The sequence below is a fragment of the Phoca vitulina genome, unplaced genomic scaffold (assembly GCF_004348235.1).
Source record: "Phoca vitulina isolate PV1807 unplaced genomic scaffold, GSC_HSeal_1.0 scaffold2, whole genome shotgun sequence".
NCBI classification, from domain to species: Eukaryota; Metazoa; Chordata; class Mammalia; order Carnivora; family Phocidae; genus Phoca; species Phoca vitulina.
This window is the reverse complement of record NW_022589705.1, coordinates 4,202,826-4,217,108: the sequence shown is the minus strand read 5'-3', so window position 1 is coordinate 4,217,108 and position 14,283 is coordinate 4,202,826. Positions and strand designations below refer to the sequence as shown.

At 46.3% G+C, this 14,283-nt stretch overlaps 1 protein-coding gene across 4 annotated transcripts in view; it reads left to right on the top strand.

Moving 5' to 3' along the window:
- Positions 1-11,882, top strand: part of TTF2 (transcription termination factor 2) — a 39,244-nt gene extending 27,362 nt beyond the window's left edge. For 3 of the 4 annotated variants that reach the window (XM_032420724.1, XM_032420716.1, XM_032420706.1), the window contains exons 16-23: positions 487-569; positions 971-1,095; positions 1,876-2,046; positions 4,446-4,504; positions 5,282-5,432; positions 6,166-6,248; positions 8,049-8,123; positions 10,529-11,882. In XM_032420724.1, the coding sequence (XP_032276615.1) occupies positions 487-569; positions 971-1,095; positions 1,876-2,046; positions 4,446-4,504; positions 5,282-5,432; positions 6,166-6,248; positions 8,049-8,123; positions 10,529-10,673 (892 nt within the window). In that variant the 3' untranslated portion in view covers positions 10,674-11,882. Of the gene's footprint in view, positions 1-486; positions 570-970; positions 1,096-1,875; positions 2,047-4,445; positions 4,505-5,281; positions 5,433-6,165; positions 6,249-8,048; positions 8,124-10,528 lie in introns of those variants that run through there. The other variant, XM_032420729.1, reaches the window with a different exon arrangement.
- The last annotated feature ends 2,401 nt before the right edge of the window (positions 11,883-14,283 follow it).

The window sequence follows — 14,283 nt, the reverse complement described above, 5'->3', positions numbered from 1 at the left end:
AGCATCTCATTGGAACTTAAAACAACAAACTGCTCTGTAATCCTTCTTGTCACATGTTCTTTGTACTTTCTCTAAACCTCTTGTCCTTCCTGAAATTCCAGATTTACCCTCTCCCACTTGGTACTTCTCACTTCCAATGTGAATGTTTTTTTTTCTCTTTGTAAACCTAATGTAATATTATCGTATTTATTGATAAATATAAACCAATATTAATTAACATTACAATAATGTGTTATAAATTAATAGTAAGTTGTCATCAAACATGGTATTTATACTATTAATATGTTTATTGACAATTAAAAAATGATTTGGCTTTTAGAATAATTAATTTTCATTACCTTTGGCCAGTGCTTGCCATGAGCCTGACTTTATTTAATAAGTCTTAGTCAAGATCGTACTGCAAGCACAGTTAAGCAGTGACCCCTGGTAAACCTCTTTGGTCTTAGCAAACATTACATGTGCATTTTCTCTTTTGATCTGAGGCAGGTCAGCTCTACGATCCTATCTAAAAGGGTGTGAAGGTGGGGGCAACCAATCTGGAAGAAGCCCTGATAATCCATTCAGTAAAGGTAAGTGGTGGACACTCATAGGTACATACAAGTAATGAAGATGTGGATTTAGATCCGGTAAAATTATGGCTATGGGACGTTATGAATGCTTGGTATCAGAGACTTGACCTTAGCTAGGAACCTTAGACCAAAGTAAAATAAGCTGATCTGCCATCGCCAGACCTGGTGATCTAAACTTCTTGTAAGTTACTCTTGAAATCCGCGTTATTAAAATCCAACTAGGCCCGTAAAGAAAACCAGTATTTCGTTTGGCTTCCTTGATAGAGAGGTCAGTTAGAGCTATATTATTGAATCGCAGATCAGAGAAGTTCAAAACGGCCTCTTTTCAGTTTGTGATTCTTCCCCATATTTCGGTTTTAAACCCTGTCCTGTTTCCTGTGGTTTGTGTTCCTTCGTGGAAGTGGCCCAGGAGTTTGCTGGGCCCCGGATGGTGGCAGACTCGCAGAGATCCAGCACTCCCCATGTACTGTTGACCCAGTTGCTGAGACTTCGCCAGTGTTGCTGTCACCTGTCTCTCCTGAAATCGGTAAGAAGAGCCCTTCGTGTGCTCCCCCACAGTGGCTGCCAGAGAGGTCCATTTCAGTCCTCTGTAACTGGGGTCCAGCCTGCCCGGTCAAGGGGAATGGCATTTTGGGGTGTTTCTGTGTTCTGGTTGGGGCAGAGAAGAGGAAGCTTCTTTATTTTACTTTATATTAGTTTTTATTGATCTTGAGATAATTCCCATAGGGTTGAGAACAGCTTTTATTGTTTTTGTTTTTGTAAATAAACTTTATTTTAGAATGGAAAATGTCGTTTTGTTAAACCGTTCATGAATACTTTGGTATTTTAGGATGTCATAAAGCCAGTTTAGCTACTAGTTTTTTCTGCCTTCAGGCGGTATTGGGGCTTTTAAGGCTAGTCATGAAAACTCAATTGGAACTTACGCAATTGGAAAAGTTGCCTTTGCGTTGGATAGAGGCACATCCATAATTAAGATGAGTCTGTTACTCTTCTTGAGGAGCTGTGGTAATGTGTTTTGATTATCAATAGCTTAATTAACTATACTGCTTTAGCTGGGGAAAACAGAATGATCATGTAATCTGTCTGGCAAATCTCTCAGAAGTTCCATCATTTGATTTATCTTTCATCTGGTGAAAAACTTGCAAGATTACATTTTAATCAGTTTCTCTGAGGAGATACCAATGATGAATTACAAGACATTTTGCTGTGTGAAATGTTAAACAATCCGCACTTCATTGGCAAATAACGTGGCTTGCTGCCTCAACTGCCCACCTGCCCCCCTACCCCCTTCCTGTATTCTCTTCAGGCCCTGGACCCGGCAGAACTGAAAAGTGAGGGCCTCGCCCTTTCTCTGGAAGAGCAGCTCAGTGTTATGACGTTGTCTGAACTCTGTGACACGGAGCCGTCTCCCCTCATTTCCCTTAACGGTGAACAGTTCAAGGCAGAGCTTTTTGAGAACACAAGAGCGAGCAGCAAGGTACTTTTGTCACCTCTGTTCTGGTAGAAAAACTTGGCTGTCCTCACACAGTTTGCATGTGTGAGAGTGACACGTTTGTCCAAGCGTGTACAGCCGGTGCGTGGCGGGGCTAGAACTATGAGATTTGAGCTGGTGCACTTCCCCCTTCCAGCCTTAAATTCTCATGTTATTTCATGAATAAAACGAGTCTTATTACATAGTGGGCTTTCAGAGAGTGATTTGGGCCAGCCCCGGCAGCAAGGTAGATTTTCTGTCATGGATCACTGGGAAAGTTGCTTATCAGGTTTACACCAGCGACAGGGCCTCAGTGAGTGAGGACTTTGTTGCGGGAAAGCTTTAAAGGAAAACGGCAAAGGCTTGACCCCAGAGACTGTGTAATACATCTGAGTGCCAATTGCTTGGACTTGTTGAAAGGCATCCATCTGTGAGTATTATTTCCTAAATTGCCTTCTATCTTCGTTAGTCATTTTGTTCTATTTTCATTAAAGCTTGTCAAGGCTGAAGCGTTGTAGTAGAGGAAGGCTGAGGTGTGCTGTAACTTGAGTCCTGCCTTTCTGTTGGCTGGTTTGGAGTATACGCCGTTAGTCTGCGTACCCTGAGAGTGGGGCCAGGCTCTCTCTCAGCTGCTGTCTGAAGCTGCCATTCCCAGCCTCAACCTCTCTTCAAAGGTTTTTTTTTTTTTTTAATGTAACTAGAAATGAGGTCACTGCCAAGGGAATGGTGTTACTTAAGAATTACTTTTAATTAAATTTTCAAAATATTACCGAGGTCTTTACCACTAGTAACGGAGAGAAACCTAGTAAGAACACCATATGTGGACAAACCTCATGTTGTTGTAGCACCTTTAGAGTTAGCTACTGGGTTAAAACTTAAAGAGTCCTCATAATTTGTGTGCCTCATCTAATACTTGGGTGGTATTTATTCACAGGGCTTTTTAATGCAAGCCCGTTAATAGTGGTTCAAACCATTTAAGGTTGTTTGACGCAGGGAAGGGAGTTTTGGCAGCCCACACCTAAACTCATGCAGAATGTTCCTGGAATTTGACCCCAGCTCATGGACTGTGAGTCCGGCTCTCTCACTAAAAGTTTTCTCAAAATCCCCATGGCCAGCTTTTTCATGTGGCGGTCCGAGCACTTACCACAACCCACATCGCCAAGACACCAGGTGCTTCATGTACCTGCTTTCTTTCTCCCTGTGAATTCAGAATGGTCCAGAATAGTCCGCCCTCACTTCCTGTCCAGCACATTTGTTGAGAAGGCAGCCTCACGGGTGGTGGGGGCCTCTGGAGGTGAGCACTCGAACAGGGCAGTGCGGGACGTAAGCGCGGAGGGCACCTCAGAGTTCATCTGGGGCAGCCCCCTGTTTCAGCGATGAGGCGTCCACACTCTTCACCATGAGTCCCGAAGGGGTACAACAGAAGAGCTCTCTTCATCTCCTGATTCCTGGTCCTTTTCTTCCTCCTCCACCATCCTGGGGATGAACTGCAGGGCCCGTAGAGGCTTTCAAAAGGTCATTTGCATTAGCAGTTGGGAGGGATGAATCCAGCTGCTCTCCCAGCTCATGCTCATGTGTTCTTACCACCCGCTCCCTGTGGACTCAAATGTGCTCTGAGGGGGCTTGATAAATGCCCAGAGAGCTTTTGGGGGAAGCCTTAGCAAGTGTCGCTCAGACTGGGTGGGCCCTCTTCTTCAACAGCCTTTGGAGCAGGCCCTAAACTGGGTAAAGCTCTTTCACTTTCTCTGTCTGCAAATGTTAGGATAGTACCTTCTCTGGTCTGCCTACGTGCTGGACGCTAGGGGCACGACCCAGAAACGAAGCAGTCATATGCTGGCTCTGCTTCCTTGGAGCCCCTCAAGTCATGATAGCAAGAGATGACTGACACCCAGTGGGTAGTGTGAACAAGGCCACGATGATAGGAACAAAAGGAGCCCGAGTAGCAGGTAGGCAGTGGGCACCTAACCCATACTTTGGGGTTAGTGAAGACCTCCAAGAGTGATGTCGATCTGACATGGAAGGGTGTTCTAGGCAGAGGGGACAGAGTGGATGAAGATGAGACAAAGCATGGCTTAGCGGAGGAGGAACTTTGGTATGACTGGAGCATCATTTGAGGAGGGGTAGTGAACTAGGAGGCTGGAGACATCAGCTGAGGCCAGAGCAGCATGGAGCTGGTAGGTCATTGTCAGGAGCTGGGGCTCGATCCTCAGCGGGAAGGCCCTCCAGCCAGGGGAGGGAAATGACAGACTGGCATTTTTAGAAGTAGCCCTGGGGCTGCAGAGAGGAGAGTGGCCTAGAGTGGGGTCAGACCAGAGGCAGAGAGGCCACCTCAGGAGTGCAGGTGAGGGATGATGGAGAAAAGCAAATTTGCACCCACTTAACGTATACTAAATAACATTTCCCAGATTTCATCTCTGTTGGTGGAATTGGAGGCAATCCGAGGAAATTCAGGGTCCCAAAAGAGGTAAATGTGTTATTTTGTTATCCAAGTATTGTTTGTGATGATTCAAGAAACTTTGATATTGCTGTTAGTTTCAATCTCGGCTTTTTAGAAATCCAGGACCTTGAATCCTCCTCAGCAGAAAGCACTGAGGTTACAGCGCACATTCTCTCTGATTTCTAGTTAACATATTTGTGGCATTGATTGAGAAGGACGTCCCTAGAGGATCAGAGTGAGCTAAGCATCTGGAAAAGTGTTTAAAAGTAGAGAAGCAGCTAAAGAAAAGCAAGGGAGTGACAGGTGCAAAAGGCAGGGCGAGGTGTGGTATCGGAGAGGGAGCCCCGTGGTGCTGGGAATGTTCTTGAGCTGGGTGCCTGGATCCATTCATTATTTGTTATCCTTACGTGTATGTTATGGATCTGCATTTGTAGATGTGGAATGTTTTGATTTTAAAAACTTAACAACCCTAATTAAAACATAGCATGGGGTGTGGGGGTAGAGACGTCCCAGCAGCTTGTTGTGGCTGCCAAAGGGAGGGCGGCCCACATATCCCTTTCCTGCAGGACCACAGATCTCCAAATAGTAAGAGGCTGTGGTCCTTATTTTAGGCCGGCCACCACTTTATTGTGACCTCATTTAGCATGAGACGGATTACACCCTGGATACGAAAAACAACTGGAAGCATCCTCACCTTAAAATGTGACCTAAGCATGTGCCTTTGCCCCACAGGGGACAGAAGGCCTTTCCTGGTCCGCATCATCTCTTTCGGGGGTTGACGTTTTGTGTTCTCCTTCCTTCCAGTGTCGTGGTCTCCCAGTGGACCAGCATGCTGCAGGTTGTAGCGGGCCACCTCAGGAAGCATGGCCTGACTTACGCCACCATCGATGGCTCTGTCAGCCCCAAACAGAGAATGGACTTGGTGGAGGCCTTTAACAGCTCCAGGGGCCCCCAGGTACGAGCCGGGCACACCAGAGCTCTGTCATCTGTCATTGAGATCACCTTGTTCTCAGTTACACAGCGAGAACTGCCGTGTAGCAGCTCAGTCTAAACACATTCGTTGCCTTGATCCCTCCACGTACTTTTAATTTATTAGACATTTATTGGGGAGCGTATTGAAGAGTGCAGATACTTTAAAGAGAAGGCAATACGAGGGCTAAAAGCAGAGGAAGAGCAGAGCTGGTTGGCTCAAGCGATCTTTGTGGAGGGAGGCAAGCCTTGAAGGGTAGGTGGGAGTTTGATACGAGGCAGTGTGGGGAGACTTGGAGGGACAGCAAGAAGGTGGAAAACACTGGTGGCCTGGGGAGGGGGCGGCCAGGAAGAGCAGCAACGGCAGGGGGTGGGGGTGCAGAGACCGGGGAGTGGACAGACTCTGGTTAATGGAAAGGTCATTGAGCCAGGCACTCCGCCCCCCCCCACACCCCAGTGCTCTAAATTGTAGCGTTTGTGTATTTTAGCAGGCAGACAATTCGTGTTTTCAGGTTGAGTCACAGAAAAATAGGAAGTGAGAGTTTTCTTAAAGGTGAGGCACGGGAGATTGCATCTCAGAGTTTTTTTGACAGCAGAGGGAACTTTGGTGGGATCATGGTACTTACCTGTATTGATCTTGGGCTTGAACCTGAGACAGAGGGAGAGATGTATTATGAGATCAGATCTGTATAAAGGGAATGCTGTGCTTTCTTTTGAAGGTTATGCTAATCTCTCTCTCGGCTGGAGGTGTGGGTCTAAACCTGACTGGAGGAAACCACCTTTTTCTTCTGGATATGCACTGGTAATGACTCTGGATTTTTCTTGCATTGTCCTAGCATAGGAGGGAGGGGGCGGGGGGGGGGGTCAGAAGAGGGGGCCAGAGGGGTGATGGGGCCTGACTTGTTATGGTGAGGATGCTGTTTTTGTATTATGCGGATGCCTCTCCTGCATACATATTTACAGGTCCTGGTGTATATAGGGTGTGGGGCTGCTGATGGCCCTGAATTCCTAAGCAAGCAAGGCTTCAAATGACTGCTTAAAATAGCATTTACCTTATTGTTAATCTTACATCTGTTTCCATGGAAACTGGGAAGAAGGCTTTTTCTTGTGGCTAAGAGCTCCATCGCTCAGTTTTACCTCTTCAAAATACCATATTTCATGCCATTTGTGGACGTCCAAGGAAATCTCAACCCTGGAAAAGACGGAGAAGCTTTATTCCAAAAGGAAAAGGAGAAGGAATTTTCTAGTTATGTTAGGAATACACTTAACACAAGGCCCTTGGCCACGCACATAGTATCAACATTGGGAGCCTAACCGCAAATTTCCTGGAAATAAGATAAATGAGTTTGTGTGTTGGTAGGAGAAAAATGTCATAATTAGTCTCCGTTTGGGGTTTTCCAATCATGCCAAGCAGAGATTGCTGCACATTTGTCTGATTCTCCAGGCGGCCCAGACTGACACACACACGGGCCAACCTGGTGTCATCTTCCGGGAGAACGTGTTTAGGTCTTAGGGCTCCCTGATACGCTTGAGGGAGGAAAGCAGAGTGCGAGTTAAATGCTAATTTCTGGGGGCGCCTGGCTGGCTCAGTCAGTAGAGCGTGCAACTCTTACTCTCAGGATTGTGAGTTCGAGCCCCCTGTTGGATGTGGAGATTATGTTAAAATCTTAAAAAAATAAAGAAATGCTGTTTTCTGAAATGGAGATATGTTGTCCAAGATTTTAAGGAGGTAAGATGAGGAACCAGTTTGGAGTTGATAGCCTCTATAAAGAAGGAGAGAAATTAAGTTTCTTCAGTTGAATCCCAGAATATTAAAGTTGAAAAAGGTGTTCTGGGATGCCTGGGTGGCTCAGTTGGTTAAGTGTCTGCCTTCGGCTCAGGTCATGGTCCCGGGGTCCTGGGATCGGGTCCCATGTTGGGCTCCCTGCTCAGTGGGGAGTCTGTTTCTCCCTCTCCCTCTGCACCCCCCAGCTTGTTCTCTCTCTCTCTCTCTCACTCTCTCAAATAAAGAAATAAATCTTTACCAAAAAAAAAGAAAGAAAGAGAAAGGTGTTCCCTCTCATTAGGCAGCCCTCACATTTCCAAGTAGGAATCTAAAGTACAGAGGATTGAGGTGAGGTGACTTGCCTGAGTTCATCCAACCAATTAGTGACCAAACTGGAGCACTGGTTCACCTGTGTTACTTAAAAGTTGTCAGCTGATGGTGGTGCTGAGTTTCTCAGTCAAGGGCAAGAAGGTATCTGACACTAACCTTTCTGGGGCCAACATAGCCAAGGACAGGGATTTGCAAACTCTCTCTGTAAATATTTTCGGCCAGATGGTAACTGTTTTAGACCTTGCAGGCCACATAGGTCCCTGTCCCGTATTCTTCACTGTGGGTTTTTTATTTGGATTTTTTTCAACCCTTTAAAACCATGACCACCATGTTTGTAGCTGCAGAGCCATCCAGAAACAGCTGCAGGTTTTAAGAGACATTTAGAAAGTAAAATGAATGGACTTGGTATGTGAAAAGGGAGTAAAGGGGAGTAAAAGCTCTGCCCAGGGGACTTGCCCACCCAGTCCGGGGTGTCTGCACCTTTGAGCCTTGCCTCTTTGCTCACAGGAATCCATCACTTGAAGACCAGGCCTGTGACCGAATTTACCGAGTCGGGCAGCAGAAAGATGTTGTCGTGCACAAGTAAGTAAAGGCATTCCGGGACTTAGGCCCCTTCACAAGCTTTCCTTTTGTGCAAGTCTTTCTTGGGTGGTGGTTTAACAGAATGTAAAGTATTTGGTGGTCCCTTGACTAGTGGATGCTCCCGAGGCCTGCCTCGTTGGTGCTCACAGTCCAGAAGGGAACACAAGCAATTTGGGGGTGACCTTGGGGTTGGTGCCTGCGAGAGAAGAAAAGGCTTGTGTATTAGGGCTAGGGAAAGTACCCTCCCCCCCCCCTTATTTATTAATTTTTTGCTTTTAACTTTTAGGTTGACGTAATTTCAGACATGTAGAAAAGAATATAAGAATTCTCAAAAGAATAATGTCCCCCAAAAAATCTTATTTGTAAAAATAATACCAAAAACTGCTCGTATGCTGTACCACGTGTGTGTGTGCGTGTAGACTTTTTTTTCTGGACCATTTGAGAGTCAGTTGCAGCCGTGGTGCTCCTTTACCCTTAAATACTTCAAGGTGCATTTCCGTAAAATAAGGACATTCTCTTACATAACCACAGTAAAATGCTCAAAATCAGAACGTTAACACTGATACAATGCTGTTATCTGAGCTCTGAACTTTATTCCATTTTGCCTCTTGTCCCATTGAGGTCCCTCACAGCAAAGGAAAATCCTAGAGCCTGCGTAGTCTTGAGTTGTCATGACTCTTCTGTCTCCTTTAATTTGGCACACTACCTCAGTCTTTCTTTGTGTTTTATGACATTGACATTTTTGAAGAGCACAAGCCAGCGATTTTGTAGAATGTCCCTTTCTAATGCTACAGTCCACTCTAGCAATGGACCTCTTTTTCTCCTTCCTTTTCAGGGCCAGGTTTCCTGAAGAATTAGAAATCACTGACCGTCTTGACTTGATTACCTCTCGTATTCATTCCTCAGCCTTTCACCCCTGTGGCTCCACTGAAACCACTCTTGTTTCAGGCCATCCGTGAATTCCAGTTGGCCAGTTGCAGAGATCATGCTGGTTTCCCTGTCATGAGCTCTCACCTCACCCTGTATGCGCCTCCCTTAGTAGTTCTGTCTACTCCAGGAAGTCCAAAGAACCTTCCTCCCCAAGGTCTCCAGCATCAGATCTAGATACCCAAGTCCCTGCTGACTCTCTGACTCCGAGTGTGCACATAACCATTATTCAGTCACTCGTGCATTCGTCTCATTCAGCTTCTAAATCTAACACCTGTTGAGCATTCACTGTGGAGCAAGTACTGTGACATGTTCCAGGAACTCAGAATGTCACATACTGAAGTGATATACCGCCTCCTATCTCACGAGGCTTAGTATCCCTGTATCCAATCCTAGAGCCACAGACTAGGTTCCTCCCCTTTACTCCCTTTTCACATACCAAGTCCATTCATTTTATTTTCTAAATGTCTCTTAAAACCATCTCCTCCTTCCCATCCACACTGCCACATTCCTCTTCCAAATCTAAATTTCTTAGCATGGTATGCAAAGCCACTCACAGTCTGGCCCCCACCATCCTCTGGAGCTTCTGCCATTGCTCTGCAGCATGGTGGAGTCCTTTTGACTTATGTTCTGGCCAGACTGGACCACCTGATCTTCCTCCGACATAACCGTGTTCTAAACCCGGCCATGATTTTTCCACATTCCCGTTCCCTGGGACGCCCTCCCTCTGTTCCATCAGGCAAACCCTTGCTCATCCCACAAGCCACACATTACGAGTTCACCCTTCAATAGAGCCTTCCCCGAACACCGCAGATGTTTCCTTTTACTCTTTGTGCACATTGGACATATGTCTGTAGCACTTTTCCAGCTTGTATGGTTGCTTATTTTCATGCCTCTCTTCCTGTGTTCCTTTTGAGAGCCCAAGACTGGACTGTATGCATCTCTCCATCCTTAGACCCAGGACAGCACATGGCATATTGTAAATGCTTAGTCAGTGCTTGCTGAATGAGGCAGTGACAACAGTGTCATTTCTTCAGGTGGTAAAACCTGTTTTCACTGTGAATGAGCCAAGAAATAAGACACTGTACTTAGACCAGCACATAGACACCTGGCAGGAACTTGATAAACTTTAAGGCCTTCTGACTTGATCAAGGGTTGAGCTTTTTGAGTGAAAGCTGGATCTCTGCACTTTTTTGGATAGGGATATCGTTTGCCTATTTTGGCATGTTTCCAATTGCCTTAGCTTCAGAAAGAAATGAAAAATAATTGGAGTTGCGTCATTTTAAACGGGCACATATTTAGTCAAGGTTGTTTGGATCTCGTAAACATGGAGTTTTTAACCAAACCTAAGACAACTTAAGTAGAGGAAGAAATCTCATGTAAAAACTAAAGCATAAATAGAAGTTTGAATATGTTATTAAATACGCTGTTTTGGGTTTCTGATTATTTGCTTAATCTGGTTTTTTTTTTTTTTTTAGATTTATTTGTGAGGGAACAGTGGAAGAGAAGATCTTACACCTCCAAGAGAAGAAGAAAACTTTGGCCAAACAGGTCCTATCAGGATCTGGCAAAACCGTCAAGAAGCTGACTTTGGCTGACCTCAAAGTCCTTTTTGGCATCTAACTTCCTGTTTCTAGGGCTCAGGGTGGTGCCGCTGAGGGTTTGCAGTAGGGTCTGGAACAGTGACCTGCACGTGGCCCTCTGAGCCCTCCTCGGCTTCTCATTTCACTGGCAAGCCCTAGGCCCTCCGCGGAAGGTGGCGCCATCTTATCCCTGGAATTTGGCGCCAGTGATCATGTTAACCACTTGGTTCATCAGTCAGGTCAATCAGTCGACTTATTGAAGGGTGACTTAGAAACCAAGGAATGACTTCAGAAAAAAAGAACATGCCTTAGAGTTAGATAATTTTGGAAAACGACACCGGGGGAGCTTCAGTGAAAGCTCAGAAAGCCCTCCATTGCCTTGTTCTTCTCAGCTTATGGGGGATCACTGTTCCTGCCCTTTCCAATGCCGGCTCTCCCTCTCTCCTGCCAGTGAGGCTGCTCCTTTTAACGTGTCTCCGGGCAGGGCAGAGAGAGGACCCCGAGGCCAAGCCTCTGCAGCTGTCTCCGGCCACACCGTTCTGCCGCACCAGCGTCGGAGCAAGGAGCTGCTTGGTCCCAGAACAGACGTCTGGTATGGGTGCCCTCGTGCCATCCGGTATTGGGTATCGTTTCACTTCGTGGGGTTCCGTCGCTTCCCGTTGCTAGAGCGTCATGTGCTGCTTGTGAAATAAAGTTTACTACCGGGCGTTTTTTCAGTAGAGGCAGACCTCCCTTCATTGCGCCTTGCAGGTACTGCATTTCTTGCGACAGCATTTGCTCACTTCGTGGCCGTGTCCCATTTTGGTAATTTTCGCAGTGTTTGCAGCATTGTTCTATTTGAATTGCTGCGATCTTATGGTAACACTTGAACAGATGAGGAGCTGAGGGATGAGCTGAGACCGTGGATTCTTGCGACGGACGCTACCCCTGGTGAAGACACTGTGAAGATTGTTGAAATGGCCACAGGATTTAGAATACCACATAAACTTCACTGATCCAGCAGCGGCAGGGTTTGAGATGATTGACTGTAATTTTGAAAGAAGCTCCGTAGTGTGTATTCCATGCTACGGAGAAATCATTCATGAAAGGAAGAGTCCATCGATGTGGCAAACTTCACTGTCATCTTAGTGTAAGAAATTACCGCAGCCAACACCCTGACTAGTCAGCAGCCATCGACATTGAGGCAAGACCCTCCACCGACTCGCTGAAAGCTCAGATGGTGGTTAGCAATTTTAGCAATGAAAGATTTTTTTTTCAAAAAATGTGTTTATTTGTTTAGAGAGAGAACACTCATGAACAGGGTGAGGGGCAGAGGGAGAGGGAGAGACTTTTAAGCAGACTCCGCACTGAGCATGGAGCCCAATGCGGGGCTTGATCCCACAACCCTGTGATCACGACCCAAGCCAAAACCAAGAGTCGGACGCCCAACTGACTGAGCCACCCAGGTGCCCCAGCAATAAAAGATTTTTTAATGAAGATATAATATTGTTTTTTAGACATACTGCTGTTGCACACTTAATAGACAACAGTATAATGTAAATAGGATTTTTATATGCACTGGGAGATCAAGAGATTCATTTGACTCGCTTTACTGTGATATTCACTGTATCGTGGTCTGGAACTGAACCTGCAATATCCAAGGTATGCCTGTATTTGCATTTTTACAAATTTACGGTATTGGTAGCATGTTTCATTCTCTCATTTAGTATTGTATCATTTAGTATCTGTATTATGGTTGGTATAATCCAATAAATGTGTGCTTGACAATGTAGCAGAGATAATGTGTTTGCGAACCTCCATTTCCTTTTTTCCCCGGGCACCCAGAAAGACTACATTTCCCAGTGTTCACTGCAGTTACATGGGTCCATATCACTGAGTTCTAGTCAATGGAATGAGGAGAGAGGTGATGTAAGTAATTTCTTAACCTCCTCTCCAACTTTATGAGTGATTCGTCACACTGTTTCTTCCCTCATCGGCCCACTAGATGCCAAGGAGCTGATGGAAGCCTACGAGGCCCTAGAGAAGCCACTAGATCAGGGATTCTTAACCTACCTTTGGGCCACGGACCCTTTAGGCAAACTAGTAAGCCTCAGTTCCCGAATGACTGGAACAAAGCCTTCTGCATGTGTGCCTCCCTTCTCACCCCTGCTCACCCACATGGCTGTATCACATAATATTTTTTTAAGCCACTGAGTTTGGGGTTGTTCAGATAGCAGTTGGTACTCTAATACAAACTCTTGAGACTGTTACTTTGGGAAACTGTTCCTATTTCCTTCTTCCCATTAGCAATCATTTCCAAAACACATTAGCTAATTTCTGTGGGAAAGGATGGTAGTTCTCCTAGATGGAACTATTAGGGGTGTCCTTGAGTCAGGGGTGGGAGGTGAAGCCCTTTGCTAGCCCACTGACATGTAATCTACTCTTAGGATTCCTTTTGGCACCTTAAACAGTATATCTCGTGTTCCTTGTTTTGATTCTTACCCAGCAGAGCCACCTAATTATGTCTTGGGTAAGTGTTCCAACACCAGTGAGATGCGGTGGAGTGAGGTGTGGTGGATGCAGAAAAAGTTGGAACCATTGTTTCAGTGGGACGGGACGTACCAAACCGTGGCATTCTTAAATCCTAGTCCTGGCACGGAAATTTCTCATGAATTTACTCTAAGTGGCGCTCTGGTGTCTCTCAGGCTCGCATTCATTAGTTACTGGGAGTCCATTTCTGAAGGCCGGGGCAGGACGTGGTGAGTCCTTGGCCCCGCGAGCAACAGGCAGCATCCCACATGAGTGCTCGAACTCTGCCAGTGCCAACCAGCCCTCCCGATGTGCCGGATTGTCGTACGGCTGCCTGCCTCCCTGACCAGACTCGGGCGAGGACAAGAGGATGTCATCGGGGCTTTATAAGCCATGAAGGGCCGTACAAGTGCTAGTGTTACTGCCGTGGGACCGGGTCTGGGCAGAGGGAGTAAGAGAGCAGCGTGGGTGCCGCTGAAAGCCAGACAGCGAGCATCTGTCACCGAAGCGCAACACCGTGGAGCGCCCCGCATACCAGGGATTTCTCATGTGACGGATTTGCCTTCGCGGCAGCTTTACCGTTTGACTTCTCTTTCGCAGTGTTGATCAGAAAAGGGCATTTGGTGCATGCCATGGCTGGACGGAATCCTGAACCCTTTAAAAATCCCGCCAAAGACTCCTGTTGCCATGCAGTCATTATGCACAGTAGCGGGTAGGATGACATCTCTGGAATATGACCCTTTCTCTAGCAGCTGTGTGTGTGACTTAGAACGGCTGTGTATGACCACTGGCTTGTTTACTCTCTGGTTGTCTCTGTTGCCCAAGGAAGTGGCTTCCAGCAGGGCTCAAAGGTGAAGCGGACTCTCCCGTACTAGTAGGATAGTCGTGGAGCCGCCAGTGCTCGGTGTGACCTCTGCGGTCGTCTGGAATCTTGATGCTGACCGTGATGCCTTGAGAGAACTGGGTTTACAAAGTGGGGTATTACACTGCTATTTGCTGTCTAGCATCTTGTCCTAAGAAAGGGCAGAAAGGATCTAAAGAGCGTAGTTGCCAGCACAAAGAATTATAATAGGAACTTAGAATTCCTAAGCATGTAACCCAGAAGAAAATGTTTTCAGAAATAAAAATGAAATTGGGGCCAG